Source organism: Emydura macquarii, unplaced genomic scaffold (genome assembly GCF_026122565.2).
Source record: "Emydura macquarii macquarii isolate MOO-44397 ecotype Brisbane River unplaced genomic scaffold, CSIRO-AGI_Emac_v2 contig_2369, whole genome shotgun sequence".
In the NCBI taxonomy this organism is placed as follows: Eukaryota; Metazoa; Chordata; order Testudines; family Chelidae; genus Emydura; species Emydura macquarii.
Genome location: NW_027132506.1, coordinates 351,078 through 378,524, shown reverse-complemented (window position 1 = coordinate 378,524; position 27,447 = coordinate 351,078). Strand labels below are relative to the sequence as shown.

Genomic DNA, 27,447 nt, shown 5'->3' with positions numbered 1-27,447 from the left:
GGAGTGTAGCAGGCTCCAGGTAGAGTCCATATTTTAAAAAAATATATATCCTGCGCATGTGGCAGGTTCAGGTTAGGGCAGCAATAGCCGGGGGCTGTAAGTCAGGAGGGAGGGGCACTGGCAGAGCTGTGCGGGGAGCGCAGGGCTGGGGGGTGCAGCGTGCAGGTCAGGAGTGGGGTGTACAGACACAGCTGCAGCAGGAAGCTTGCTTAGCACCTGCCTTTTCTTTGCCGGTCACAGCTATTAGCGTCTCCCAGCTGCGAGCACAACGCTGACTTTTTTTAAAACGCGGGTTTGCGCTGCACTTCTGTCATGTGAAGCCAGCAATGTTCTTTCAAAATGAAATTCCACAGGTAATTGCTGTCCGAGGAGAGCGGTGCCTGTTTGAAAAGTGCAGAGAGGCAAGGAGAGGAAGGGAGAATTAGGAGAGCAGAGCACTGAAAACAGGCAGGATATGGCCCTGGGAGAGAGCTGTGAGCAGGCAGCACCGTATCACCTTCCCTGCGGCCAGGGGTGTCTGATAAGCCCTGGAAGTGCAAAAATTCGTAGCAACACACACACTCTTGGAGATGGGACCCTGGGAGATTCATTCTTGTAGGACTCCCAGGCAGGAAGACAGGCACTTGGAGAGGGGCTGAGACCCAGCAGAACTCATTGCACATAGGAGCCAGGGCAGCCAGCCAACTAGCCACTAGATGTGCTGAGTCTCAACAAAATACTCTGCACCAAAGCCCAGAGCAGGCAGTCCATCAGGAGGAGAGGGGCTGAGACAACTGTGGGCAGACAGTTAATTCTGCAGATTTCCATATAGCAGAAAAAGTTGCAATAAAAATCCTCATCACAATCGAGCCCTTCTGGGTCCTTTTGCAGGCTATTGCTGCAGTGTCTCTGCATGGCACGCTGGCTCCAGCCCCAAATGAGCCTGCTCTGATTCTGTGAACTGCATCCCCCGATTGCTATCTCAACCATCGTGCGGCCTCATCCCCAGATCACCATTTGTGTTCTCGCCCCCAGCTCTCTGTCTTCACCATCCACAGCCCCAGTCCCTCACACCGCCATAGCCATGGTCTGGGTCCCCCTCTCCACACCCCAAAGCCCCGTTCATGGATTGCTGTCTCAGCTGTTGGGACGACAACGCAATCAAAGAGCTGAGAACGATACAAGTGTGTCAGGTCCAAAACAGACTTAGTGCCGTCACCAGAGCAACTGGCTCCATGACAAATAGTGCCTGGGAGAACATTAATCATGGCTAATTATGACATCACTCTGAGTTATGACAACAGCAACCAACGTGACCCTACTGGGTCCAGGGGAGGAGCAGGCTGCCCCTGTACCAGCGCAATCCTGCGTAGATTTCTCCATTTCAGAGTCTGTCCCGCTCCTTCACTCAGAGGAACCTTCTTCCAAGGACTCATGAACCAACCACTGCCACGCCCTCTAAAAACCATCAACCTAGAGCTCGTCTTCTGGGCTGGTCTTGGGGCTAAGCCTAGGGGCTTTCTCAGGCCTGCCACAGCCTCCTTAGGCAAGTCATGTCACCATCTGCAAAATGGAGATGATAATACAGATGACCTCAGAGGGGGTTGTGAGACTGAATTAATTAATGTTTACAAAGTGCTTTGAGATCCTTGACTGGAAGGCAAGAAAGCACCACTAAGTGGGATTCTAAACTCTCCTTAGACTGTAAGGCCCAGATCCTCAAAGGTATTTAGGCTCCTAACTCTTTTTGAAATCAATGGGAGTTAGGCACCTCAATCCTTTTGCGGAGCTCTTGGAGCAGTGGACCACTGGGCCTGATTCTCCTCACACTTACACCAGTTTTATTCCACTATAAATCCACCGATTTCAGTGGCGCCACTCCTGATTTACCCAGTTGAGAGAGGGGAATCTGGCCACTTCTTGCGTGCGTCAAGGGCCACGCACATTTATGGTGGGGTCAATAACATTACTCAAGGTGGTAACGATCACTGGCAGTTGTTAACATTCAGATCGGCTCCCTCTCTTCCAAGCACAGCAAAGAACAGCCAAAGGCACATGTGGAAACATCTGTGCATAGCGATTCCAGCAAGGAGGAAGGAAACCTAACGGAAATCTTTCTCCTTGTATGACACGCTGACCCCCAGTCTAGAAATGCCGCTGTCATGACTATTTGATATACACACAGCCCCTCTCAAGGCTTCCAGCGTTTTACAGGAGGACAGTCTATATCCATCCAAGGATCACTTCGCATGGCCCACCTACAGGCTGGGACGGAGCAGCTGCTTTGCTCCCAGTAACAGGGAGAGTTTGGGGCAGCACAACGCCATTACCCAAACTGCAATTGTGCAAGGAGTGACAGTGGAAACATTCATGATCACAACTTATCAGCGATCAGCACCAAAGCACAGTGCCTGTGTGTGCTGGCTCAGTAATGACTTAAAGGGCGGAGGGCCACCTCCTGAATCGTCAACACCGCTGCCTGCGGCAACTCCACCTTTCTTGGAGATCTCCCAACGGCCCCTGCCATGAGAGCCATGATACCTGAAGAGATCACAGCCCAAGGTGGCAGAGGTGTATTTAAAAAAAAAAAAAAAAATCAGTAAGAAAAACGGGAAGAAATTGGAAGACGGTTAAAAGCAGGGATGAAAATGAGTTGAAACTGATTTGGGGGTGAATGTTGCATGGGGAAGCTTGGCGGGGGGGTATGGAGCTTCCTTTGCAGCTGCACTCCAGAAAAGCCAAAGCTAGGCTCCCATTCTACAGTGGTATCATTTGGCTGTGCCCAAAAAACCCAGGCGCACAAGCTCGAGGGCTCCTTCCCTCCTCGAAATCAGGATTGCCCAGGCCAGGGGAGGTGGCTCCCTGCTGATGTTGTCAGCCACAACAAATGCCTCGAAATCAAAACCCCCAAATATCGAAAGCTCAGAAGATTGAACTATTTTTCTTTCCTCCAGCAGAAAGACAGAGGCTGAGCAGTTGTGGAAGGAGGTGGCATAACAGAATGTTTTTCTAAAAAAACCATTAAACTATCATGGACTCCTGCTGTTTTCCCTTTCCCTTAACTTCTGATTACTACAGGAATTGCGTGTAAACGGCAGCTCTCTCCCTTCTGAGCAGCCTCCTCCCACCGCCCCATTCATTCAGCAAGAGCAGCAGTTCAGATGGGACTGGGGGAAGGTTTCTTGAACCAATCCTGTGCTCGGTCCTGTTCTAACTAGTCGGAAGATTCCTGCTGCGAACAAGGAACAGGCATCATTACTACGGAGCGCCGAGGAGACCTGTGGCCTCTCTCTTTACTAAAATGCTCTTGCTGCAGATCTCCATCCTTTGGTCCGTGCTCCCTCCCCATTTGGTGCCATTCACTCTTTTGGGAAGGGTACGACTGACCTACTGACCTGGGTTGGGTCTCTGATGTAGCAGAGAGGACCTATGCTTCCCTTAATCTCAAGCCCTGTCTGCTTCATTTTCCTCCCCCCCCAACCCCCCACACACAATCTCCTCCAGCAAGCATCCAGATGGAGCTGAAATTGCGAGATTATTTCCTGATGAACAACATATTTTTTAACTTAGCGGAAACGTAGTTTCCATGTCGAGGTTACTTGATCTGGTAGCAAAAACACTACCATTGTCTGGTTCTTTCCCCTTGAACGAATGAATGTTTATCAAGCACGTCTCATTCTGGGATCCCTGGGCGCTTGGCAGATGCTGTCTGGCTCAGTGCACGTTCACCTGCTGAAGTGGAAACACCTCTGGGGTGAAATGTTGGTGCCACCCTACCACTCTCTTCTGCTTTGGAGAGGTGTGGGTGGGGGGAGAGAAGATGGGAGGGCTTCTTTTACCAGAATTATGCATGGGATGGGAGATCCAAGCTGAGACCTAGCAGAACTCATTCCACACAGGTGTGCTTGGCAGTTAAATGCTTAGTTGAAAAGAGGTTGAGTCCACCATAAACTCATTTCATGCAGAGTTAAGACAAAGATTGATCTAACAGCCCATGTGTTAAGATGTCACAAGCCAATGGGGCCGGATGCAATGCGTCTGAGGGAGGTGGCTGATGTGACTGCAGAGCCATTGGCCAATATCTTTGAAAACGTGTGGCGAGCGGCGGAGTCCCACTTGAAAGAGAGGAAGGCGATCAGGAACAGTCAGCATAGATTCACCAAGGGCAAGTCATGCCTGACCAACCTGACTGCCTTCTGTGATGAGATGACTGGCTCTGTGGATGTGGGGAAAGAGGTGGACATGATATACCTTGACTTTAGCAAAGCTTCTGATACGGTCTCCCACTGTATTCTTATCAGCAAGTTAAAGAAGTGTGAGTTGGATGAATGGACTATAAGGTGGATAGAAAGCTGGCTAGATCGTAGGGTAGTGATCAACAGCTTGACGTGTAGTTGGCAGCCAGTAAAGGGCGGAGTGTCCCAGATGTCGGTCTTGGGGCTGGTTTTGTTCAACATTTTCATTAATGATCTGAAGGATGGGGTAGATTGCACCCTCAGCAAATTCGCGGATGACACTCAGTTGGGGGGAGTGGCAGATGCGCTGGAGGATAGGGATAGGATACAGAGTGACCGAGACAAATTGGAGGCCTGGGCCAAAAGAAATGTGATGAGGTTCAACAAGAACAAGTGCAGAGTCCTGCACTTAAGACAGAAGAATCCCATGCACTGCTACAGACTTGGGACCAACGAGCTAGGCAGCAATTTTGCAGAAAAGGACATGGGGGTTACAATGGACAAGAAGCTGGCTATGATTCAATAGTGTGCCCTTATTGCCAAGAAGGCTAACAGCACATTGGGCTGCATTTGTAGGAGCACTGCCAGCAGATCAAGGGAAGTGATTATTCCCCTCTATTCGGCACTGGTGCGGCCGCATTTGGAGTATTGTGTCCAGTTTTGGGCCCCCACTACATGAAGGATGTGGACAAAATGGAGAGAGTCCAGCAGATGGCAACAAAAATGATTAGGGGGCTGGAGCACAAGACTTATGAGGAGAGGCTGAGGGAACTGGGCTTACTTAGTCTGCCAAAGAGAAGAATGAGGGGGGATTTGATAGCAACCTTTAACTACCTGAAGGGGGGTTCCAGGGAGGATGGAGCTAGACTGTTCTCAGTGGTGGCAGATGACAGAACAAGGAGCAACTGTCTCAAGTTGCAGTGGGGGAGGTCTAGGTTGGACATTAGGAAAACGTTTTTCACTAGGAGGGTGGTGAAGCACTGGAATGGGTTACCGAGGGAGGTGGTAGAATGTCCATCCTTAGAGGTTTTTAAGCTGTGGCTTGACAAATCCCCGGCTGGGATGATTTAGTTGGGGTTGGTCCTGCTTTAAGCAGGGGGCTGGACTAGATACCTCCTGAGGTCCCTTCCAACCCTCATCTTCTCTGATTCTATGATGATTTTATGTCCCCACTTCCTCCATGTGAATTTTGTTCCAGGCAGGAATCTGTCTACTAGATGGAACAGGTCTGAGCACAGCTTTCTCCTGGGCCCGTAGCACATTGCGCAGACAGGATCAATGATGGTCACTGAGTCTCAGCCCTTGGATGTGAAAAGGAAACACTGCACATGCACTAGTCCTGGAACGACCGAACAAGATGGACCACTCTACTGCAGGAGTTCTCAAACCACAGGCTACGTAGCACTGGTGGTAGCAGGCTGCAGTCAGATGGTAGGCAGCAGGCTGGTTTAAAGCCCAGGGTCATGCTAAGAACCCATTCTCACTGCACTGATTCACATGACCATAGTAATGTGCCAACTTCTTTTAAGTTTTAGATGAGAGAAACGAGGTCTCAAAGTCTGAGTTCCGCTGCTACAGAGTCCCGTGTAGCCGTGAATCCTGAATCTGGTCTCAGTGAACTTGGGAACCACTTCATCTGCAGGGCTCCTGATACCGGACTGGCTGGTACTGTGGCCTTCTTCTGCCCTGGACGCCCTGTCACCGCATACCAGGCGCAGGACCCCTGGCATAACGGCTGGCAAGTTCCCAAGGGGTAACTCTCAGCCTAGAGTCCGCCCTGGGGACCATCTGTGGGAGAGGGTTGAGGGGATTAGCCTCGGCTGGCAGATGCAGAATTAACACAGCTCTCCTCTGAAAGACTCACATCCCAACACCCTTCTGTTCCCTTTGGCTCTGTGGCTGATCATGAATTTTCATGCCCACCCTGTGAGTCGGCAGGGCTTGGAAAGGCTGGTTTGGTTAATTCAATAGTATCTGCAAAATGAGCGTGGCCCCACAGGCTGGAGATAGAGAGGCACTGTGCCAACTTCTCAGCCCACCGGCCTCCAAATCCAAGCCCACCTCCCCTGCTATCCCAGTCCCGAGCCTGTCCTCATCGCATGGAGCCGACCACGTCAACCTGCTTAACGGGTTTGTGATTGCCACCTCTTTCCACTCCGGATGAGCCTGGGGTGCCAGCTCATGTCATTCGTTAATTTAGCCAGCTGGGAAGCAGGGTTCTCCCCTTTTGTATCAAATCCACTGCATAACCAGGACGAGTGTTTACTCTGCTCACAGAGCCGCTGAGTTACCAGACGCCATGAACTAAAGGAAGAAAAAGAGGGGAGCAAGAAAGTGCCGGCCTTGGAAGTGAAAAGCATTAATACAGTTTACCTGAGCTTTCGGGCTCCAATGCGCTGCTCCAACGCCCTCAGCACAATTCCACCATTCCAAAAAGCAGCTCTTTAGTCCGCACTGAGGGCGACAGGAAATGGATTCTTGTTTCCTTCTAGCCAGGCACTTTTTCAGCACTCTGTCACTTCCAATCACGTCTGAACAGCCTCAGCCGGCCACTTGGACAGAGTCCTCCCCTTCCGCGGGGGCCCTTCATCTGCCGCCTGCAGCCGAGAGGCGCCCCAAGCAAAGAGAGACACAGCAACAGAAAAGACCAAGGGTGGGCAGGTGGATGGGCCGTTTGTTTGCTGTCGGTACCCCTCAACAGTGGGGCAGTTGCTATGAAACTGGACTTGAATTTACAGGAGATCATCAGGAAAGTTGGCCGTACCACGGAGCTAGCGGAGGACGGTTGGCTGAGGCATGGTGACCTGCCTCTCTGGAAGTCCAGGCTTCTCCTGGGCACGGCAGAATCTTCCCTCAACTCACTGGTACCAAGTTTTGACGCGCAGCACATCTTCCTGTCAGGGTTTTCGATCCCCAGACAACTCAGAGCCTGCACTTAAAACCCAGTCAACTCAGGTACCACCCAAGGTGCCACCATCTCCTGCTTGAGTTGGACAGACTCTCACGCAACGCCTTCTCATAACCCGCCTGTTTTGGAAACCCTGCATGCACTTTGCTGCAGTCTCCCTCCAAACTCCCTGTTCTTGTCTCTATGCCCCTACATGACCGCCCCACGGTTAGTGCAAGACCACCCGCTCTGTAGCTCCAGGCTTGCATCACCTCTTTGCTTCCTCAATTTCCCATCTCATTTCTCAAGTGTTTATCGCCCCCCATATCACTGCCCGTTAACATCTCTCCTGCTATCACTGCATTTAACTCAGGAAAGTGGATGGAGTTTGCATAAAGGAGCTGGACTAAATAAAGCTGAGTACTCTTGTGGTACCGGCACTCGACCCATGGCGGCCGCGGATCAGCGGGGACCCCAGACGGGACCTCGGCAGAATACACACTCCGAAAGGGGTAGGCGGAGGAGGTGGAGACAGCACAAAGCGAGGGGATCCTGCTGCCCTCGACTGCTCACTGTAAAGGGCTGGTGGGTCCCTACAGGGTCTTCTGTCCTCTGCAGTAGAGGCCTTTCCATCTGCTCCTACGATTCCCTCAGGTGCGTGCAGTTCCTCCTGGGCAGCCAAGATTGGCAACTATCCTCAGGACACCCCAAATGGGAGAGTGTCCATCTTCCTGCCGAGGTCTCGCCTCCACAAATGAAGCCAGCAGGGACAGCGCACCAGCCCAGAGGCAATGGCCAGCACTTCATCGCCAGGCGCAGGGCTGGAAAAAGTCTCCTGATGCCTCAGCCCGGGGACTAAGCTTACCAGTCAGAGCGAGACCTCCTAGTCACGCCTCCTGCCCCCAGACACAAAGGCCACGCCCCTCCCCAGCCACAGCCCAGAACATGAGAGGAATAAATAGCCGGGCAGTGTTTGCTGTGCACCGGATAGAACTGCGATGTTACCCAGCTCTCTACGGGTCCCCGACGCCCACAAACGGCAGCCACTCACTGAAATGTTGGTTACAAGATTTTTTTAAATGAAAGCTTAAGCTCTGCAGAAGGTGATGGCGCTTGCCAGGGCTCCGTCCAGGGCGGAGCCTTTCCTGGGGTGGGGGATCGCCCACAAATCAGCTGCACTGTGCGGGAGAGTTGCACAGCACCAAGAGAAGCGGGTTTGACAGAGAAGCGCCTTCCTGAAACCTCCCTGGCTGATCTGGGGCTGAGACAGCCTCAGCAGGAGACTGAAAACACTTTACGGCTTCTAAAAGGGGAACGGACAATGGGAACGGTCAACATCTTGCCATGGACGCTGTCAGGTCCTGACAGGGAGCTGCCCCTTTGAAGGCAGTTCGTTGTGTTTCCCTCCAAGAGGCGCAGGGCGTCGGTTCAGTTCCTGGCAGATGAGCGACCGGCCGGTGGAAACCACCGCTGCGCCGGTGACACTAATTGGCAAGGCGAGCAGAGAGGCCAAGGACTGCATGGTCCAGAGGGACCGAACTTCACTGTCATCAGCACAGGTGGGCCTTCATGCCCCGGCTGAGACGCATTGCTGTGGGAAGCACACATGGCCACTGTTCAGCCTGTCCCTCTCCGGGCTGTCAATCTGGCACCTTTCACCAGCATGAAACACTCTCTCTCATGCACACTAAAGAGACAACAACATGGCCCTTGACAGAGGATTTGGTGCTTACGGGCAGGAGCTGAGAGGACACTCTGAAAGCAGCCTACAGGCCGGGGCTATCCCTGCATGAAGGGGACAAGGGAGCCAGAGATCATCCTGGGGAGGCAGAGATCGAGCGCAAGGACAGAGAAAAGGGAAGAGCCCTCCTCGTATCTCTGGCTGTTTGGGTGGGTGGGCAGGGGAGCTTGCTATAAGTCGTGAACACTCCAGCCTTTGTTATCTGTGCAACAGAAGCCGGCATAGAAGGGAAAGATCCAACAGGTTCCATTTCGTCCGGCCCCTGCCATGGTCCCTACTGGGCCGATATTAAGATAGGCAGCCACAGGCAGCCTCCCAACAGTGCGATCTGCTAGTCTGAGTCTAACCAACGCCCACCTGCTGCCAGGGGAGAGGCGGGAGCCGCTCTGCCACTACCTAACTGTAACCTCGGACACAGACATCCCAGCGCCTTGCGTCCGCGTTGCACGAATCTCTCCCTCTTCGAAGAAGCGCTCGCTGGCTGCGAGAGAAGGAACCGAACGGGGCGAGCGACCGCTGGGGTGCGCAAGGGCCGGAAGGTCCAAAAGGCCTGTGCCGCTCTGGGCAAGCAAGGGTTAAAGAGTGAAGCAGAACTCTGCACATCCCAGCCCGGAGGAGAGGGGAGGATTCACCTGGACTCCTGCTGTGGCAGAAGAACCTAATCCATAATTCTTCCTTTCAGTGCTCGGGCCCTCTCCCCCAGTCAGGCTCTGAGCCGAATCAAATATTCATCTCCTCTCGTGCTAAATAATAGATCAAAGTAATAACAGGCCAGGCGCAGCTAATCACAGCTTTTCACACCCCACACAAAAGCCACCGGGAGATGGGCAGGGGCAGGCGGAGCAGCAGGGGTGCCCAAAGCCCAGCCTGTCAGGCTGAAATGGTGGCGCGTGCAATTGGAAATAGCAGCCCAAGCCTTGCACTGCCCCTCCCCAGCAGGGGTGCAGCTGCAGCCCTGCTCTGAAGAAGAGCTACCGTGACGCCGGCAGAGCAAGAAGCGGGTTCCTCTGGCAACAGGGGCTGAGTGGGCAGGGGCTGCAGGGCTCTCTGGGCAGAGAAAGGGCAAAGAAAGGGAGGCGTGAATCCGAGGGGCAGAGTGACTTAGCGCCACAGCCGGGGCCGGAGTTCAAACACGAGGCGATTCGGCTGGCTCCAAGCTTAACTCCCTGGACACACCACCAACCCACCAAGCCATCGGGTCTATCGCCAGGCTCTGCTTAAGGGAAGCCCAGGACTGGCACAGCAGTGGGGGCTGCAGGTCAGGAGTGAGGGGCATCAGCAGACAGCAAGGGGGGGAGACCAGGACTGGAACACCAGGTCAGGATTGAAGGGCATTGGTAGAGCAGTGGGGCGGGGGGGAGAATAGCGGGGGGCTGCAGGTCAGGATTGAGGGGTGTTGGCAGGGGCTGTGGGGAGCCCTGCACTGGAGGAGGGGTCAGGTCAGGACTGAGGGGCGTTGGCAGAGCCGTGCTGTGTCATCATTACTTCCATCTTCGACGTGCGTCCCCTGACAGAGGTGGGGACAGGAGGACGCTCCGGGACGCCTTCCACCCTGGCTAGCATGGCAGGAAGGCAGCAGGTATGATTGTCCAGGTGTATCTGTATCACAGGTGGCAGCTGAGCTCATTGGCAGAGCCGACCACTAAGAATCAGTCCCCAGCCTCTCCAGAAATCCCGGTCTTCCTTTTACCCATAGCATGAGGGCACTTTTGTTTGCTTTGACCTTCTGTTCATTCCTGGGGCAACAGGGTCACGTCAGAGAGCGGCCCGCTGAAGGCCAGGCTGGAGCGAGGGCTCGCAGGGCCCAGAGCTGGTGCCAAAGCCCTAGAAAATAATTAAATGCAAAACAAAGCTAATTGTGACTGACATTGGCTCCCCGGAGAGCCATCGGTCTCTTTCCATCTTTCCAATGACCTTGATGACTGCAGAGCAGGGAAGGAATGGCGCTGAGCCATCGAGGTGCTGAGAGCCCCATTTCCTCCCCGCACATTCAGTGTGTGAGCTGAGTACATCAGTCCTCAGAGAGGAAGGCAGAATCTTTGTCAGCGTGTCAACAGATTAAAGACACATCATCCCCCAATCCAGTAAACTCCCGAGCACCCTCCATTGTCACTGACATCAGTCCGAGTGGAGGACGCTTAGCACCTCAGAGATCGGGTCGATAGGAAGGAAAGATGATTGACAGAAAGCTGTGATTTTTTTCCCCAAGGTCACAGGATCACCGCTCAACTTCAAAACACCAAGCCCTGGCTGCACATCTACAGGTCGCTGGGTTTTGAGCGACACAATCCGCATCAAAAGTCAGTGGGGAAATGGCAGAGCCGTCTGCTGGAAATTCATAAATGAAATCATTAATTCAAACAGACTTGGGAATTTTTAATACTGCTGTTTGTAAAGAGCTAGGAGAACCGCAGACAAAAGGTGCCGTTTCAGGGCAGGGTATTATTAAGTATTATTGCTGTTCTGAAATCAAAGTAGGTTTAAACAAAGACAACCTGCAAATTTCATTTCATCTGGCTCTCAACGTCATGTTTTTTAAACACCCGGGAGGAGGGTTGGAAGGGGAGGGGGGGCGGTGTTAAAATCTTGCCATCTGCTGATTGTTTTGGACATGATAATCCCAGCATCCAAAAGTGACCTGGCCTTAGAACTGCAGCTGAAGGAAATGCGGGAAGGGAAGGGTGAGGAGAAAGGATCCAATACTGCTCAGCTCTTAGTACCCTCAGTTCCCATTTGCCTCAGTGGGAGTGAAAGGTGCAAACCACCACTCGGGCAATGCTCAGCGTCTCACAGGATTGGGCCCAAAGAGAGGAGTATTGACCATGCTCTGGTCAGCTACCACCCGATACCATCCCCTCTCTATATATAAGAAAAAAACACAGCCAAGGAAGATTAGGTACCAACGCTGCCTACACACTACAGCCACACTCATTTACACCTGCTGAGAATCCGGCCTGATAAGAGAGGCCCCCTGTGGGGAAGAGGCTGCCAGCTGATCCCTTCGGTGAGCTGCTCTGCGGAGAGCTTTACCTGATAGGTCAAGGGCTGATCCTACCCATGTGAGTGTGGGAAAGCAAAGCTGTGGGTAACAACTGGGCCCCTGTGGTCTCCTTCCAACACCTGTATGGCCAGAAAAAAGGGGGCAGAAATCAATGCAAAATGATTTCCTCCCCCGCCCCGCAATTAGCCAGTAAGCAGAATTTTAACCATCTCTAGGGAACATCCTCTCTCATTCTCTCTCTCCCTACATAAAGAGCTCTATATTTTTCTATAGATATATAGACACAAGCTCTGCCACATAAAATTCAGAGAGAGGGCTCTGAGCACCTTAACTCTGCCCCTTGGGTCTATGCATTAGAGTTTTTCCTCCACGTGAACTCACCAAGTTAATAGGGCCCCCCCATTTTTGAAACTATATGGACAAAAACGAACACACAAAACCACAGCAAACAAATGTGCACACAAAAATGTGCTGCTGTCTGTTTATAAAAATCTGAACTGTCAAACGTTATCCATGTGCACCTAAAGTTATAGGAAAGCGTGCCAGCCCAGCGCAACAAAATACACTAGTCCAAACAGCATGTGACATTTACATGTGTCAGATCACAGAAGAGCCCATTATAATGCCACACGGAAGGGGGAAGAGGTGAGAGTTCAGTGCAAGAACCTGTCCTGAAACTTGTGTTGCTGAATTAACAAAGATCTCGGAAAGCAGCTTCCCCTTTTGTGTTTATGGCTCGTGTGATTAAGAATGAAAGAAATGCAAAATTAAAGAAGTGCAAAAAAATTATAAGTGAAAAAGACATACATATGGAATACACATAACAAAGCATGTCACATTTTTAAATGTATATTACAACAGTATATGTGACCTGAAATCCTTAGAGGTTTTTAAGCTGAGGCTTGACAAAGCCCTGGCTGGGATGATATAGCTGAGGTTAGTCCTGCTTTGAGCAGGGGGTTGGACTAGATGACCTCCTGAGGTCCCTTCCAACTCTAATATTCTATGATTCTATGAAAGGGGCTGCTTTCACAGTATTTCACAAGACAGTATATAATCTAATGTATGTCCAATATGTAAAATACATGTGGCTTATAGAGAGTCACATACATTTTGGTTCAACGTAAGTGTGAGCACGTGAGGTGAGCAACTCCCATTCAGAGTTATAACAGCAGTAGTGCCATGACAGCAGAACAGGACACTGCTGTCCTGGCAGCTACACAGACATTATAATCACTTCCTTTCTCGATACACAGAGACTTCAGCAGATCTCTTTACGCAGGTGCCCCTGGACAATTCCTGCACTGGCTATGGAAAGTTGTTATTTAAATTATTCACAATTCCAAACACGACAGATGCACAAGAGCTCAAGAAAGAGCCACCTGGTGAGAAAAAGTGACTACAAGTCAAAGTTGCAGTATCCAAAGAATGCTACTGTAAGTGGGGCAGTAGAACCACAATAGTTCAAACTGGGACTAGCTTACTGTGTAATTGACATAATGAGTATGGCCGTGTACTATGCAAGATGTGGCGTATACCCCAGGGGTCAAGTGGGTGACAAGATCAACACTTATTTCAGTCTAAGTGATAGGAGGTAACTTGTTTGAAGTAAAGTGCAATTGTGTTACAGGCTCTGGGCCCTGCTGGAACTTAATCGATGTTGTTCCTTTAAAGAAACTAGGTGCTTCAATCCCAGCTGCTCAGTGAATGGCGTGGTAAAATCACCAGCCTCTCCTCCACAGTGTCTGCTGGTTCACACAGCATCACTGCCTCAGAGAGGGTGGGGGACCCCTGCGTCCAGTCACCCCAGGGAAGGAGGAACGGGAAAGCAAGAGACGCATGCATGTGCTCCACAGGTACCTGTGGTGTCCGTCTGTGCGTCGTCTGCCTCTGCCGCTCTGCTCTGCCGCTCCAGCTCTTTCATTTCAGGCACATAGAAGTCCCCTTGGCGTGCCAGAGGGCACACAAAATAGATGTGGTCTCCTTTGTAGATCTCCAGCCTGGGATGGGCGCACAGCTTCCTCTCCTGAAAGAGAGAACACAGGTACACCTTAGACATGTATCCCATCGCTCTGCAAGCACCACAGACAGCACAGGGCCATGCTCAACACGATTCTCTTGAACAGCAGTTCCCAGCCAGTGGCTTGTAACGCTCAAGGGAGCTGTGGCTCCACTGCTAAGCCGCAGTCTTAGGCCAAAGCGTATCTGACCACGTCCTCCGGAGACACCAGCGAGGCCTGAACCTGGGAGATACCGAAATGTGCTGATACCCTTCAACTTGGCACATCACAAGAGGCGGCTAAGAAATACCATGGACAAAACAGCTTTGAGAAGAGAGAAGATAGTCAAAAGGGATCAAGGATGCTCATCACATCACAGGATGAGACTCCAGGAGTTACCGCACAAACCATGGTGCCGATTTCTACAATCTCTCCTCTCCCACACCACGAGAGCAGGGCAAAAAGCTGGTGGGAATCACCTGAGGGGGATTTCAGTGAGTGGCTGCACAGGCAGGCCACGGTAACAAAAAGAGGCTAAGGATCTCTGCTCCTAACCCATGGGGAGGCCGCAAGGGTCAGAGCAGCCTGTTGATCTTATAGTGTCCTCCCTGTGTTCTCCTTGGGTGGAATGGGGCTGCGTCCTTCTCTGCACCGACACAGAGCCGTGGCCCTGCAGCCCTGCAAATATAACACCCCATCATTTCCGGTTAGATCACAGACACAATCCCAGCTTTTAGTATGAGTGTTTCAGGACAGGCTGATTCCTCCGAGGGTAACCAGCCGGGAGCGGCCAGTAAAGGGCCAGGCCATCTTTCACCGACCCAGTGTGCTCCAATGGAAGACGCTACATTTATGGAGAATGCTGGATTCCCATGGGTTGCACTGCAGATCTTTCAAGTCTGTATCTCTCAGGCAATCCCCAAATGACGTTAGCTGGGATTTCCTGAGGAGGCTTTCACTGGTCCTGCCAGTGCACTGGGTTATGGTACACCACACCCTGCCATCCTACACCAACACAGCTCAGCACCGGATGAGCTGCAGCCAGTGTCAATGAAACCCACCCCACTTACCCTGCTCCCAGGATTACACCTGTCCTATACATACAGCCTGTGTCGTCACCAGGAAAACAGGTGTATTTGTAACCCATGTTAAGCCAGACCATGTTACCTAACGCACGTCACAATCCTAGTGAAAACAAGACAGCAGTGGTTTTAGGGCATGTTAGCAGATCCAGGTAAACCCTAGGGCTTTAACCTGCATAGCCTGTCCCACCATGAAGTCAAGGAAATGGAAACTCTTTGCGACAGCCAGCACCCAAAGGGTTAAAGCAATCTTTGGGAGGAAGGGGAGCTAAAACAAATCAAACCTTCTTCAGCAGGACAAGCTGAAACTTGTGCCAGCTCTCTCTCCACCGGATTACAGACGGGTCAAATGAAATCCCGGTGTGAACCCCAGCACGTTCAATGGATTTGCCCCAAGGAGGAACCAGGGCCAGCGTCTCCGTGTTTCACTGGCAGGGCCCGGGGAAGCAGGTGTCCCTCTGTCTGTCTGTTACTGGGGCACTTAGTAACCCTGCCCTGAGCAAGGGGGATCCCGCAGAGGCCCAGCAGCTATTGCGACTGGGGACCTGTGGAGCCCGAAAGCTGAGAGAGCCCTCGGCGCACGCTGCTCGGGGTGGTTCTCATCACTCAGATAAAGCAGCTCCCTTCGGAAGTGCGAGGGAAGCAGAATTTGAGGCTAATTCATGGGATTTCAGACAACTTTCCCACCCCATCCACTCCCCCTCGCCCTTGGCTACAGTCCCCCAGCCCTGCCTCCTCGCTAGCCCATTGTAGGCTTTCAGCGACCCCATTGGCTGACCCCGCTCTGCGCCAGCTGCTGGAAGAGGAAGCCTCTCTGAACCCACAGGTGCGAGCAGGGCAGGAGTGGGGGCGGGGGGAGGGTGCGGACCAGAGGAGACTCACACTGGATCACACCAGCAGGGCTCAGGGGACTTGGGGGGACGGACCCTGCACAGAAAGAACAGCTGGGCGCGCTGAGTAACACCCACACCTCGCCCGCCCAGCAGCTGCGCTGCTTGACGTCTCCTCTGGTTTTGCCTGGCAGAGGGGGCCGATCGTTGATGGCAACGCTACGGTCTGGGGGAGGAGATGGCAGGCGGGTTGTTTTTTTTCCTTCAGAGTAATTGGGAACTTTATTTTGGGATGCGCCGCACAGGCTCAAACCAACAGCCCCAAATAGCCCTGTGCTGAGAAAGCTTCTGCCAACTCGCTGGGCTCGCCGCAGCATGATTCCCTGCTCTGTAGCTGCAGGGCCTGGGAAGCAGAAGGGACAAAGGACACAGGGACACAGGGCTGCACAAACAGAACAGCAGGAAAGGGGAACGTGCTGGAAAGGGGACTTTAAAGAGCAACAGGAGATCAAGGGATGAGCAGGGGACTGGGATGCAGAGACTCCTAGGTCACTAGCTCGTATCCATGCTGGACCGTCGTGATTGACAGCTGTCACCACTATGTGCAGCGAGTTTGGGGGATCTCAGTCTAGTTCCTAGAAGACAGATTTCCACCATCATTAGCTGCCTCAACAAGCCTTTCACCTAAGCAAATGGATCATGGAGAATAAACTCCTTGAGAGAGTCCCTCTACAGCAGGGGTGGGACACCCTGGCTGGGGAAGCTTGCACTGTCACTGTCCCCGTTGGCAATCTACATACATACATGGGCCTCATCATGATTGCATCGGAGTGCCCCACAGCCATGGCTGCACTTTATCCTCCCCTTCCGTGGCACGGAGGTATTAACTCCCATTGTACTTATGGGGAAGCGAGGCACAGGGAGGTTAAGTGACTTGCCCAGGGTCCCGCAGGGAGCATGTGGCAGAGCAAGGAACTGAACTCACATCTCCCGAGGTCCTTGCTCTGTACACAAGTCCATCCCTGCTTCTGCTGCTCTGTTAATCCTGCGACTGTCACCAGCACAAATGTAACAGCTGTGTTTAAGCGGCCGGGAGCAGCGCACCGAGCAGCACACCAGACAGAGAGGAGAATGGCCCCAACAGCTGTTGAAAACCTCGGCCTGGCCCAAAAGCCCACACCTCCTGGGAAGGGCAGTTCTGGGCGACCTGACCCTGGCACCGCGTCATGAACAAACACTGATGTTCAAAGCCCTGAGGGTTCACGCTGAGGGGGGCCAGACCCGTGTGGTTCTTTAGCCTTCTCGGTCTAAAAGTGAAACAAGGGAATACAGCGCAGGGCTCTCCAGCCACGGACCAGGCAGCTGAGCCAGGCTAGCGAAACGCCAGGTAACTGGGGTTCAACAGCAACAGCAGGGCAACCTTTTTAAAACCACCATTCCTAGGTGACCCGCACTGAAGTGAGAGTGTGTGTGAAGCCCCTGCACAAAGCGCAAGGGAATGGGTTTTTGCCTCTCTAATGCAAGGGTCCTAATCCTGCCCCACGTCAACAGGACCAGTCCCCAGCCACAGCCAGAACACACAGGCCACGTCTCTGCCACAGACACATCACCCCCCCCTCCCCGACACATGCAGACATGCTGCTGCTCAGGAAACTGGCCTGGAGCACGTCCCCACTATGTCTCAGGGCTGGAGATTCCCCCCACATCCTCCCATACCGTCCAGCGGAATTGGGATAGGCACTGAATCTTAGCTTTGCCTGTCTAGAGGAAAGGGGGGACATTTTTGCTCTCCCCCTACGAGTGAGCAATGGGATTAAAGGGCTTTAGACATCCTTGGCTGGTGCTATGGGAGCTTCTCCTCCCACTGCTCTGCTGCTGCATCTGGCTTGACCTGGAGCACCCCCTGCAACTGCAGTCCTGGGAACCCACACAGTTGCGTCCTCAATCCTGACCGCAGCAGCCCCTGCTGCTCAAGTGCAGAGCTCTCCATGCCCCTCACTCCTGTCCCCTCCAGTATTGTCCCCTGGGTAGTAACAGCCCGTGATGGCTCATGACGTGCACAAACAGGATGTAAGAACTAAGAGCCCAAACTCCACGGCCGCTGTGAGCAAACCCAGGTGAGAAGATTTGCACGGGGGAGCCCATTGTGCCAGCTGGTTCACGACCCAGCCGACTGCACTGGGGATGCGCTTCCTCTGTGCAGGTGGGAGGAAGTGGACTGCAACGACACAGAAGGAAACGGGAGTGAGTCGGGTGTGATTTATTAGCTCGGCAGTGAAATCGGCCTCAATCTGATTCTCCAAACCAAGAGCTGATTAACTGCTCTCGGTGCCTGAGTAAGCGATAGTGAAATCCCACCCCGTCCCAGACGGCACAACACAGCAAACATCACAAGCCCCAGTGCCACGGCTGATAACTGCTGTCTGCTCCTTTCCCCCCTTTCACACACAGCAGCAGCAACCCGCTCCAGACACCTCTCACTTAACAGCTGGTTAAAGCTCAACACTCTACCAGGATGCTCCAAGGAAGCTGCCGTTCAGACACTGCGTCAAAGCTGTGCTAAAAACAGCCCCAAGAGCTGGCTGCTTGCTGTACGCTGGAGGGAGAGAATCGAGGGGGCTAAAGAAATCCCAAGGCTTCTTCCTGATCCCTGAGCCATGTCTCTCTTTCCTGCGAGCGCAATTATCCGGCAAAGCACAAAGGCGATCACCGGGCAGCACCCTCCATTGGCACTGCCTTCTGACGCCAACCTTCACAACCCGTGTATTTTTAGTCGCTGTCCACTGAAAGTTTCCAAACAAGCACTCCCATCAGAGGTCAAATAAAGGCCATTCAATTATTCAAGTCTTTGGGTTGGATCCAATTAATCCTGACACCTTGAGAGACAGGTGTCATTCCAATTCTACAAAAAAAACAACCCAACAACTGAGGCATGGAGCAGTTACGGACTTCTTCAGAACTGGCTTGAGACACCGCAGGCCTGATCTGTGGAAGCATGGCGCACCCAAGACTCCAGCCAAAGTCAGTGGCTTCTCCGGGTGCTCAGCCCCAATATTTCAGGTTGGGCCTCCCAAAAATGGAGGCATCCAAAAATCAATGGCCCCTTCTGGAAATGTTGGCCTTACGCTTTCGGTGCCTCAGTTTCCCCATCAGTAAAATGGAGATAATGCTACCCACCTCACAGAGGAGGCGTGAGGACATATTAAGGTCACTACAACTCTTCGAGACTCTAAAAGGCTAAGTATTTTTATTTACAATAATAAACACCCAAATTCTACCTTGGATGTGTTCAAGCAGGTATTGGTTTCCTTGGGAGCTAAGAGCACAGCTGGGTTCAAACTGCAATACTTGCGCTTGGATTTCCGACATCCCAGAGTTTACGGGAACTCAGATCCAGGCTTTGGCTCAGTCCATTATAACAATACAAGTCCTTCACAAGATCACCAAACTTCTGGGATATTTAGAATCAGTGTTTAGATTCAGCTCTCATTTGAACACACAGCAAGAGCTAGACCAATTGCCTAGAGGTCAGTGTCATATGGAGGAAATCAATTTCTTGGTCCAAGCTCTTGTTTGTCTGTTGCAGGAGGGACGAAACCAGTCCCTCTAGCATAATGTTACCACACGCGGAGCAGGCAGTCTCTGTTGTGATTCAGTGGCGTGTACTGCTGTAAAGAAATCACATTTCTGACAAGGAAACGGGTCCCTTTGAGAGGCTAGAGGGAACGTGGACAACCTTGCAATCCATTTGAAGCATCTACAGTTCCCACTTGAAGGAAGGTGAACGATATCAAACACAGATGGAGAACTGTTTTAAATAAAAAGGGTTGGAGTTGTTTTTAAAGGCAGACCAGAGACGACTCTCATATCTCTTGGTTTTTTAAATGACAAACCAAACAAGAACCTTCCCTGCTGTTGTGCCCCTTGGGCCTTTAACTCAGCTGCTACCAGCACATCAGGAAACAGAAGCTCAATAAGTTATTTTAAGTTATTGCAACAAAGCCCAGGGAATGATTTTTCAAAGATTTACAGCCTGCAGGAGACATAGCCAACTGGCACCCCAGCATCTGGAGTGGTCCCTAAAACAACTAACAGGGATCTCAACAAGGAGATGTTCCCAGGGCATCTGCAGTGGAGAGTTTACACTCAGGCTCATGATCTGCCCCCCAACACATCCAAAGCCCCCCTGATTTGACACTACCCGTCCTGGTACTTATACTGTGCCCATCACACATTGAGAAGAGGATAGGGCCCGACTGGCTAGAATTTAGCTTCTCTTCTGCATATTCTCTCCCCACTTGTAAAGAAAGGCAGAGTAGAGGATTTCCTGTATTTTTACGTAGTAATGAATGTCACCACAGTAATATTTATTGGCAGGCTATGAAACAGAGGTGACTCTTGCCTGTGGTCCTGCAGGCAGACAGGTCTATGGTCATCCTCATCTCTCGGGGAACGCAGTTGAACAGCCACATCTCTGCCTCCAGATCCCACCAGCCTTCCCCTCACCAGTGAATTGCATTGCCTTTGATGATCGCAGGTCTCTCAGGAGCTTGTGGTCAAGAAGGAGAAGCAGTCTCTGGCACAGCTCACACCCAACCTAGTCAGAGTTCTGAAGGCCAAACCTAGGACTCTGAACTAACTTCGACATCCTGTGGAGCCAACTCACGGGTCACTTTAACCAGCTTGTGCCGGACAGGGTGGGATGAAGTCTCCAGGCCAGTCTGAGGTAGGAGAGGGTCGTTTTTTGCTTCTGCTGCTATTTGGCCATCTAGAATCTGGAAGGAGGCCAGGAAACCTGTAAATTGTTTTGACACTAGTGGGACAATTGCCCTCTGTTCAGTGTGACAGTACGGTGCTGGCTAGTTCTAAAGTGCTTCTCTCTACCCAACACCATCCGTTCTTTCTTCCCTGGGTTTAATTTTACCCATCTGCTCCTCCTCCAGGATCAGACCTCATTCAGACCCCAAGACAGCAGGGCAGCGGCGTGGTTTGTTCTGGAGATAGAAGAGTTGTAGCAACGGGCATCATTGTTTGTACTGCTAGCACTTAAAGAGTGCAGGTGAATTAATGTAGTGATAAGCCACGCTGCGAAGTGTGAATCCAATCCCAAGAAAGGCCTTTCCTTTCATGTACATAGCGCATGTCCGATGTTAGGCATGTGACACATGTCGCTAACAGGCTGCTATCCCTGTTCTATAGATAAATGGAAACCATCAGTCTCCAGGGTGTCCACCCAGCACCTGCCAGTGATATGAAATTCATGTTAAAGAGAGTCAGAAGACATGACATGTGAATAGGACACAGGGCGGATGGCTTTGGAAGGGGGGTATTGGATGCAGTCCGTTGGCTTCACTTTCTTGGGAATTTTCACACTCCCCCAGAACAACACGTACAGATATAAAATGTACTTTCTATTCACTGGTATTCGTGGGATGCCACAGCCTCCTTCAAAACAGTCAGCAGATTGAATGTATTCTCCCGGAGTTCCAGAACATACCCTCTAAACATTCCCATAGTGGGAAGAAACTCTAGAGAAATCAGAGATTGGGAGTCTCCTCTTTTGCTACTAGGGAGCCAATACAATTGAGGAGAAAACTTCCCTCCAACTCTGTGTGAGCCATAAGGCAGAGTTCAATTAACCACCTGTCCTTTAATCATCTGATTGGCCAGGTTAAAAGAGGTCATCTTTGGTGTCAGTATGAAGGTTTAAATGGCCAGGAGACGGAGGGAGGAATCTGAGAATCTGGCTGCTTCCATTCCGTTCCCTCTGCTTGGGTCATCTCCATTGTGTTTGACTCCTGAACTTCTGGGTTCTTCAAGGAGACCAAGTGGGCAAAGACCCCCAACTCTGCTATGGGATGAGGAAGTATCATTGTCCCCACTTTACTGATGGGAAAACTTCAGCGTCAGTTACTGCAGAGGAGATGGGAAAAAGAAGAGAGATCACAGCACAGCTCCTTAATCTTCTCTGTGAAGAAGCTGGTGAGATCTTGTGCCGAGGGAGAGGATTTCAGGAGGGAGTCAAAAGGTTGCAAATAAGCAATGTGGATTGTAGGTTTGGAATCCATCGAGGGCAGAACGGTATTGCCTGTCAGCAGAAGTAGAAGAGGAGAGAATACTTCTGTGGCATACGAAGAAGTGAGGGCTGAGATCAGTGGTACAGACTTTAAGATGGGAGAGAAGGGAAAAGAAGTAGAAGGTCAAGGAGAGAGTGGAGTGATTCACTGGCATAGAAAAGAGAGGGGAGGAGGAAAGTGAGTGGTAGAGAAGTTACAGTCACTGCTGGATTGGAGGTGCAGGAAAGCAAAGAAGGGAACAGGTGGGCAATGCTGGAGGAGATGCGATGGTGACCAGGGAGAAGAAACTAGGGCACGGAAAGACTGGAGAAGGAATAGGGTATGGTGAAGACAAGGTTGCCTGAGTGGCTGTTTCGGTGCTTGGGAGATTTGACCCAGTTCTGAAGGCAAATGAAGAGGTGAGGGTGAGCAGGCAGAGACAAGTAAGACATCAGCATGGAATTTTATGTCACCAAGGATAAGCATTGGGGACTGTACAGTATCCCAGAGCGGGGAGGCCAAAAACTAACAAAGAAACCTGTCCTCTTTAAGGCCTCCAAACGAAACCCAGCCAACAGAGTTCCTAGTTCTCTTACCGTCCTAGGAGACAGCCTGGCTTTCTCCCTTTCCCTTAGGCATCAGGTTGGGGAAGGAGCATCAGAACACAGTTTGTAAGGCCCTGACCTCAGAGTCTTGAGTCAGAGTAACCAAACTTATAGCCAGAAAACAAAGACAGGCTAGTGACCTGGAGCTGAGGTGGGCCACAATCTGTAGCAGCCAACGTGGCTTCTGGTGCCTTCTCTCTCTTGCTCAGCTTCCTTTTCCTGTTTATATGGAGACACCCAACCCCAAAGTAGGACAGGGCGCTCCTTGTTTGCACCCTGTTTTGGCACTAAGTTCTAGACCGTTCCTCAAAGGGGTAGCACACTTCTTCTTAATGGTGAGAGTAATTAACCCTCGGAACAATTTACCCAGGGTCCTGATAGAGTCTCCATCACTGACCATGTTTAAATCAAGATTGGATGTGTTTCAAAATGATCTGCTCTAGGGATTATTCTGGGGACCTTCTCTGGCCTGTGCTATACAGGAGGTCAGGCTAAATGATCACAATGGTTCCTTCTGGCCTGAGGATCTATGAATCTATGTAACCGTGCCACAGGCATTTCAAAGAGAGGCGGCAGCAGAGGAGAGCCAAATACCAAGCTGAGAGAGGAAGGCAGAGAGGAAGGAATCAGGAGGGACGGTGGATAACAGCTACAAGGAAGGGGAGAGGAGAACACAGTCTGACTGAGTGTATCTTGAGGAGAAGAATGAGTGAGAAGGCAGTGGAAGAAGGGCCCGGAAACGACAGGGGATACCCCGTGCCCTCACTAAAGCTCTCTGGGGAAGATTCAGAGCAAGAAGTATGAGACACTGACAGGTCAATGCAAGATACAGGAGCTGTGAGGCAGTTCCCAAAAGGGGATCCAGGCTTCCTTGAGAGCAACAGCTGGGAAGGAGTTCCAGAGGGGTAGCCGTGTTAGTCTGTATACAGCAAAAACAACGTGAGTTCTGTAGCACTTTAAAGACTAACAAATTTAATTTCAGCAGGCATAAGCTTTCGTGAGCCTCAGCTCACGTCCTGAGATGCAGTTGGTAGAAACGATACAGCAAAATAGGAAACACATAGAAAACATATAGAAGGCAACATTTACATAACCAAGGGCACAGATAACAATGGGGTAGGTGGATAGAAGCCGGGCACTTGAGGGTAGTTGGGAAGGAGTGACACATGAAGTGGTCCTGGATGGACTAGATGGCGTGAACATTACAGACGGAGGAGACGGGGAGGAGGCAAAGAGAATTATGGGGATGGGAATGGGGCTATCAAGGGACAGGATGGGCGCATGCTGTAGAGCTGGTGTCAGGGAAGGAGGAAACTAGAGAACAGGATGAGAGGAGTAGAGGGGTGTTAGAAAGGATGAGGAGATGAAGGTGACAGAAGACATGGGAGAGCAGGAGACAAGGCAGAGAAAAGGAGCAACAAGCAGGGCTGGAAGCAGTGGCTAATCATGATCATGGGCAGGGAGAGGCGAATGGAAGGAAACCGTGTCAGAGCTGGCCGAGAAGTAAATCAGTGGCAAATGAGAACATGATATGATTAGGGAGAGAAACAGTTAGGAGAGAGGGCTGCAGTTTATCAGATCAACCTGTAGAGCAGGCTCGAAGGCACAAAAGTAAATGCACAATGAATTAGCAATGGCTCAATAATGCAGTAAATCAATGGGGAAGTTAAACAAGCAGCGGATTTAGCAACAGATTAGTAAGGCCATCAGTTAATTGTGCAGCTAATCAATGAATGGAGTGACAAGGTAGGGGAAGAGTTTGCGAGGCAAGGCACTTGGGCCAATGACTCATTCTGGTGTGAATCTGAGCCACACACACAACAGAGCTTAGCAGGATGGAAAGCGCAGTGATGTCAGCAGGGGGCAGGCATCAGGCTGTGAGGGGAAGCAGGAGGAACGAAGGCACAGAGCAGCGGAGCCCAGTGTCACACAGCGTGTCCATGGCAAAGCCAGCCAGAGATCCTTTCTCATCCGACTCCCTGCCCCATGTTTCAGCCACCAGACTACCCTAGCTAAGAGAAGCAAGACTGCCAGTCCAGCTTACGAGCCAGACGGGCTACAGACGTAGCTGTCATCATCGGAGGAGTGGGGATGATTTGCAAAAGGAAAAAAAGAGAGCTTACAGACTAGCCCCAAATCCTCCAGCATACTCAGAAGCACTCCCACCTAGGGGGAAAGTGATTCTCCTCAGAGGGCCCTGGGCTGGTTGTGCTCTGGTGCAAGAAGGCGAGGGGCGGCCTCCTGTGCTTTCCTATCCCCCACTCCCAGTTAGTTAGTTAGCTTTGTGGTTCTGTGGCTCTTTCTCCAGCTGGTCTAAAGGGCAGCAAACAAGCAAGCAGGCTGGCTAGCTGCCCCACAGCTGGTGCCCCGGCATGGCTTGGCATGGCAGCGTTTTCCCTCTTAAAGACCAAGTGAGCCTATTTGTGCCACCTGCTCCCAGCCAAGTCTACTGGGAGTGTGAGCTCTTTGGGGCAGGAACCTGTCTGAGGACAGGTAACTGAGGACAGGCTGTGGGAGTGTTAATCCAGGTCTGAGGAGGAACAGAGCAGAGAGAGGAAGAGTGCCCCTGGCATTGCAGAAAGAGCAAATCATAATTTAAAACAACCCCCATAAGAGTGAAGTTCTCGTGTCTGAGAGACAAGGTCAAGGACAATCTCTAGCACCAACAGACAACGCCACGATCACAGTGCCACGCTGCAGAGAGCAGGGGGCTGAGACAACTGAAGTGAAGGTGCTGCCAGGTTGCGTACCCATGCCAAGGAAGAGCCTTCCTAGCACAGGCCACTGGGCTGGTTAAAAGCAGCTCGGCGGGTCTGCAAAAGGACCGATGCACTGAGCGAAAGCAAATCAGGTTTGGTCTGAATAGCAAGAGGCACGAACGATGGCTAGATGGGCCGGCAGATAACAGATACATGGCAGATAGACAGATTGACTGGGACATCTGATAGATGAATAAATGGATGCTGCAGACTGAAAGGGGAGAGAAGCAGAGACTGACAATTTCCCATTTCCATTCTCGGCAGCGATCACTATTTTTTTTTAAAGACACAAAGTGTCTCTGCTCTTGTGACACAAATCACAGCCCAAGCAAGTGCGGCTCTGGCCCGGCCCTTGTCCGACACTAACAGTGGTGATTCAGAGCCACGAGGAAGCAGACCCACCCTCTAGCATCCACAGCTGCCACGAAGCCTAATACAGCAAGAATTGGCACCTTGCCCACTAGCCTGAAGAACCTGCCGGGAGCACAAACACCGAAGGGACAGCATAATAAGCACCACAGTCCACACCTTCAGTTCCTCAGAGGGCAGACGTGAGACAGCACGCAGCTCCCTCCATTCCCAGCACACAGGTCCCACTCCAGCACTTTGTGCTTCTGTCCTACTGCCCTGGCAAGAAAGGCAGTAATTCAAAGTGAACCTACAAGGCCTGAGTGATGCTGGCAGACCAGGTGCCAGCTCACGCCAGAGCCCCAGGCCAATTCACTTGTGTATTGCTATAGATCAAAGTGATTGTTCAACGTATAAGTGTATGTTTGGTGTTTAAACTTCATGGAAACTAGTGGGATGTTGCTTGCATTGTTTTCACTTATCTGTCTCCCGTTATAATGGAGTAGCAAACAGACGTGTGTACCCCAGTAACTAAATAACCCATCCAACGAGACAGAAGCCTTGTGGAATGCACAGAAAGAACTTTAACTGAAAAGCACTAATTTCAAAGCAAGTGGTCCCTGCGTGCGATGATCGGAGGTCAAAGCCTCAAAACGTGTTCCTCATTCTCCAACATCAAAAGTAAAAGCTCATGTGGATAGTGACACTGTCAGCTTGTTTTCTGTGAGAAGAAGCTATAAGTATGGGTCCAAGGAAAGATCTTGCATCTCTCTGGTCTGTTTGGACTCTTACAGGGAAGTGTACCAGATGCAAAGCGGAGATCCCCAGAGACAATCTGGAAACCCCCAAAAGACTTTTGGGAAACTGGCAGTTTATTACACCCTTTGGAATTACAAACGGACTCACCTGGACATATATTTTACCTGCTTTAACTTCTCAATAAGTCTAATTTCCTTTTCTTAGCTAATAAAGTTAGTTTACTAATACAGTCAGTTAGCTAATAAAGTCAGTTTACTATAGAATTGGCCACCAGCCTTGTCTTTGGTGTAAGATCTAGGGTACCAAATGATCTGGGGTAAGTGACCGGTCTCTCGGGATGGGAAGCAACCTAAATACGATGTGATTTTTAGTATAAGTGACCTTTTATCACCAAGTCCAGTTTATCTGGGTGGCAAGATAGACTGGACAGTCTAAGGGGACTGTCTGGGACTCCATGGTAAGACTGGTATAGCGATCCAGGGGTTCACATTTGTCGTTGGCTTGATGAAATCCAATTATAGCACATATCACCAGTCCAGGGTGCCTGCCCCGAGGTGGGCACTCACAGTTACGAGCCACTCCAGACAGCGTGACAGCTTGATTGTCATGTACACTGCTCCGGCTGTGCAAAAGGGCTTAAGTGGCTGGAAATGTCGCTGGAGTGCAAAGAGGCAAAGGAGAATCAGGTCCACAGTCATCAGAATCTCTGCCTCCCCAAAGGGAATAGCTCAGAATCCAAATTCGTTTGGCCATGGACAGACAGAGACAGACAGACAGAGGGAGTCCTGGTCTCTAAAGACATCACATTCAGCCATCCAAATCCTGGTTTTAGGAGCCAAGGAAGGGCTTATTCCCCACCCCCAAACAGCATGGCCCCGGCTGCCAAACTCTGCCCCCTGGGGGCCAGGGAGGAAAACCTTTCATCTCTGCAATCCAACTCCCCATCACCCCAGACTTCCCCAGCTCAGCAGCTGGTCTATCTTCACTTCGGAGGCCTTCTTAATTGCTAGTACAAGGGACTGATCTAATTAAAATTTAATTTACAGCACAACCTGAAGTCATTAAAATACAAGCTGAATCCTGTCAAAATTAAAAAAGCAGGAAAAGACTTGTTAATGCTGCATGCTATCCCTTGGAGTTTGTCAGGAAACAGAAAGAGTCAGGG

General features: G+C 51.2%; 1 protein-coding gene across 5 annotated transcripts in view; it reads right to left on the bottom strand.

Annotated features, from left to right (window-relative positions):
* The window catches only part of TEX264 (testis expressed 264, ER-phagy receptor), a 101,822-nt gene that overhangs the window by 9,500 nt on the left and 64,875 nt on the right, over window positions 1-27,447 (bottom strand). For all 5 annotated transcript variants that reach the window (XM_067561164.1, XM_067561159.1, XM_067561162.1 and 2 more), the window contains one exon: window positions 13,704-13,869. In XM_067561164.1, coding sequence (XP_067417265.1) covers window positions 13,704-13,869 — 166 coding nt within the window. The remainder of the gene's footprint in view (window positions 1-13,703; window positions 13,870-27,447) is intronic.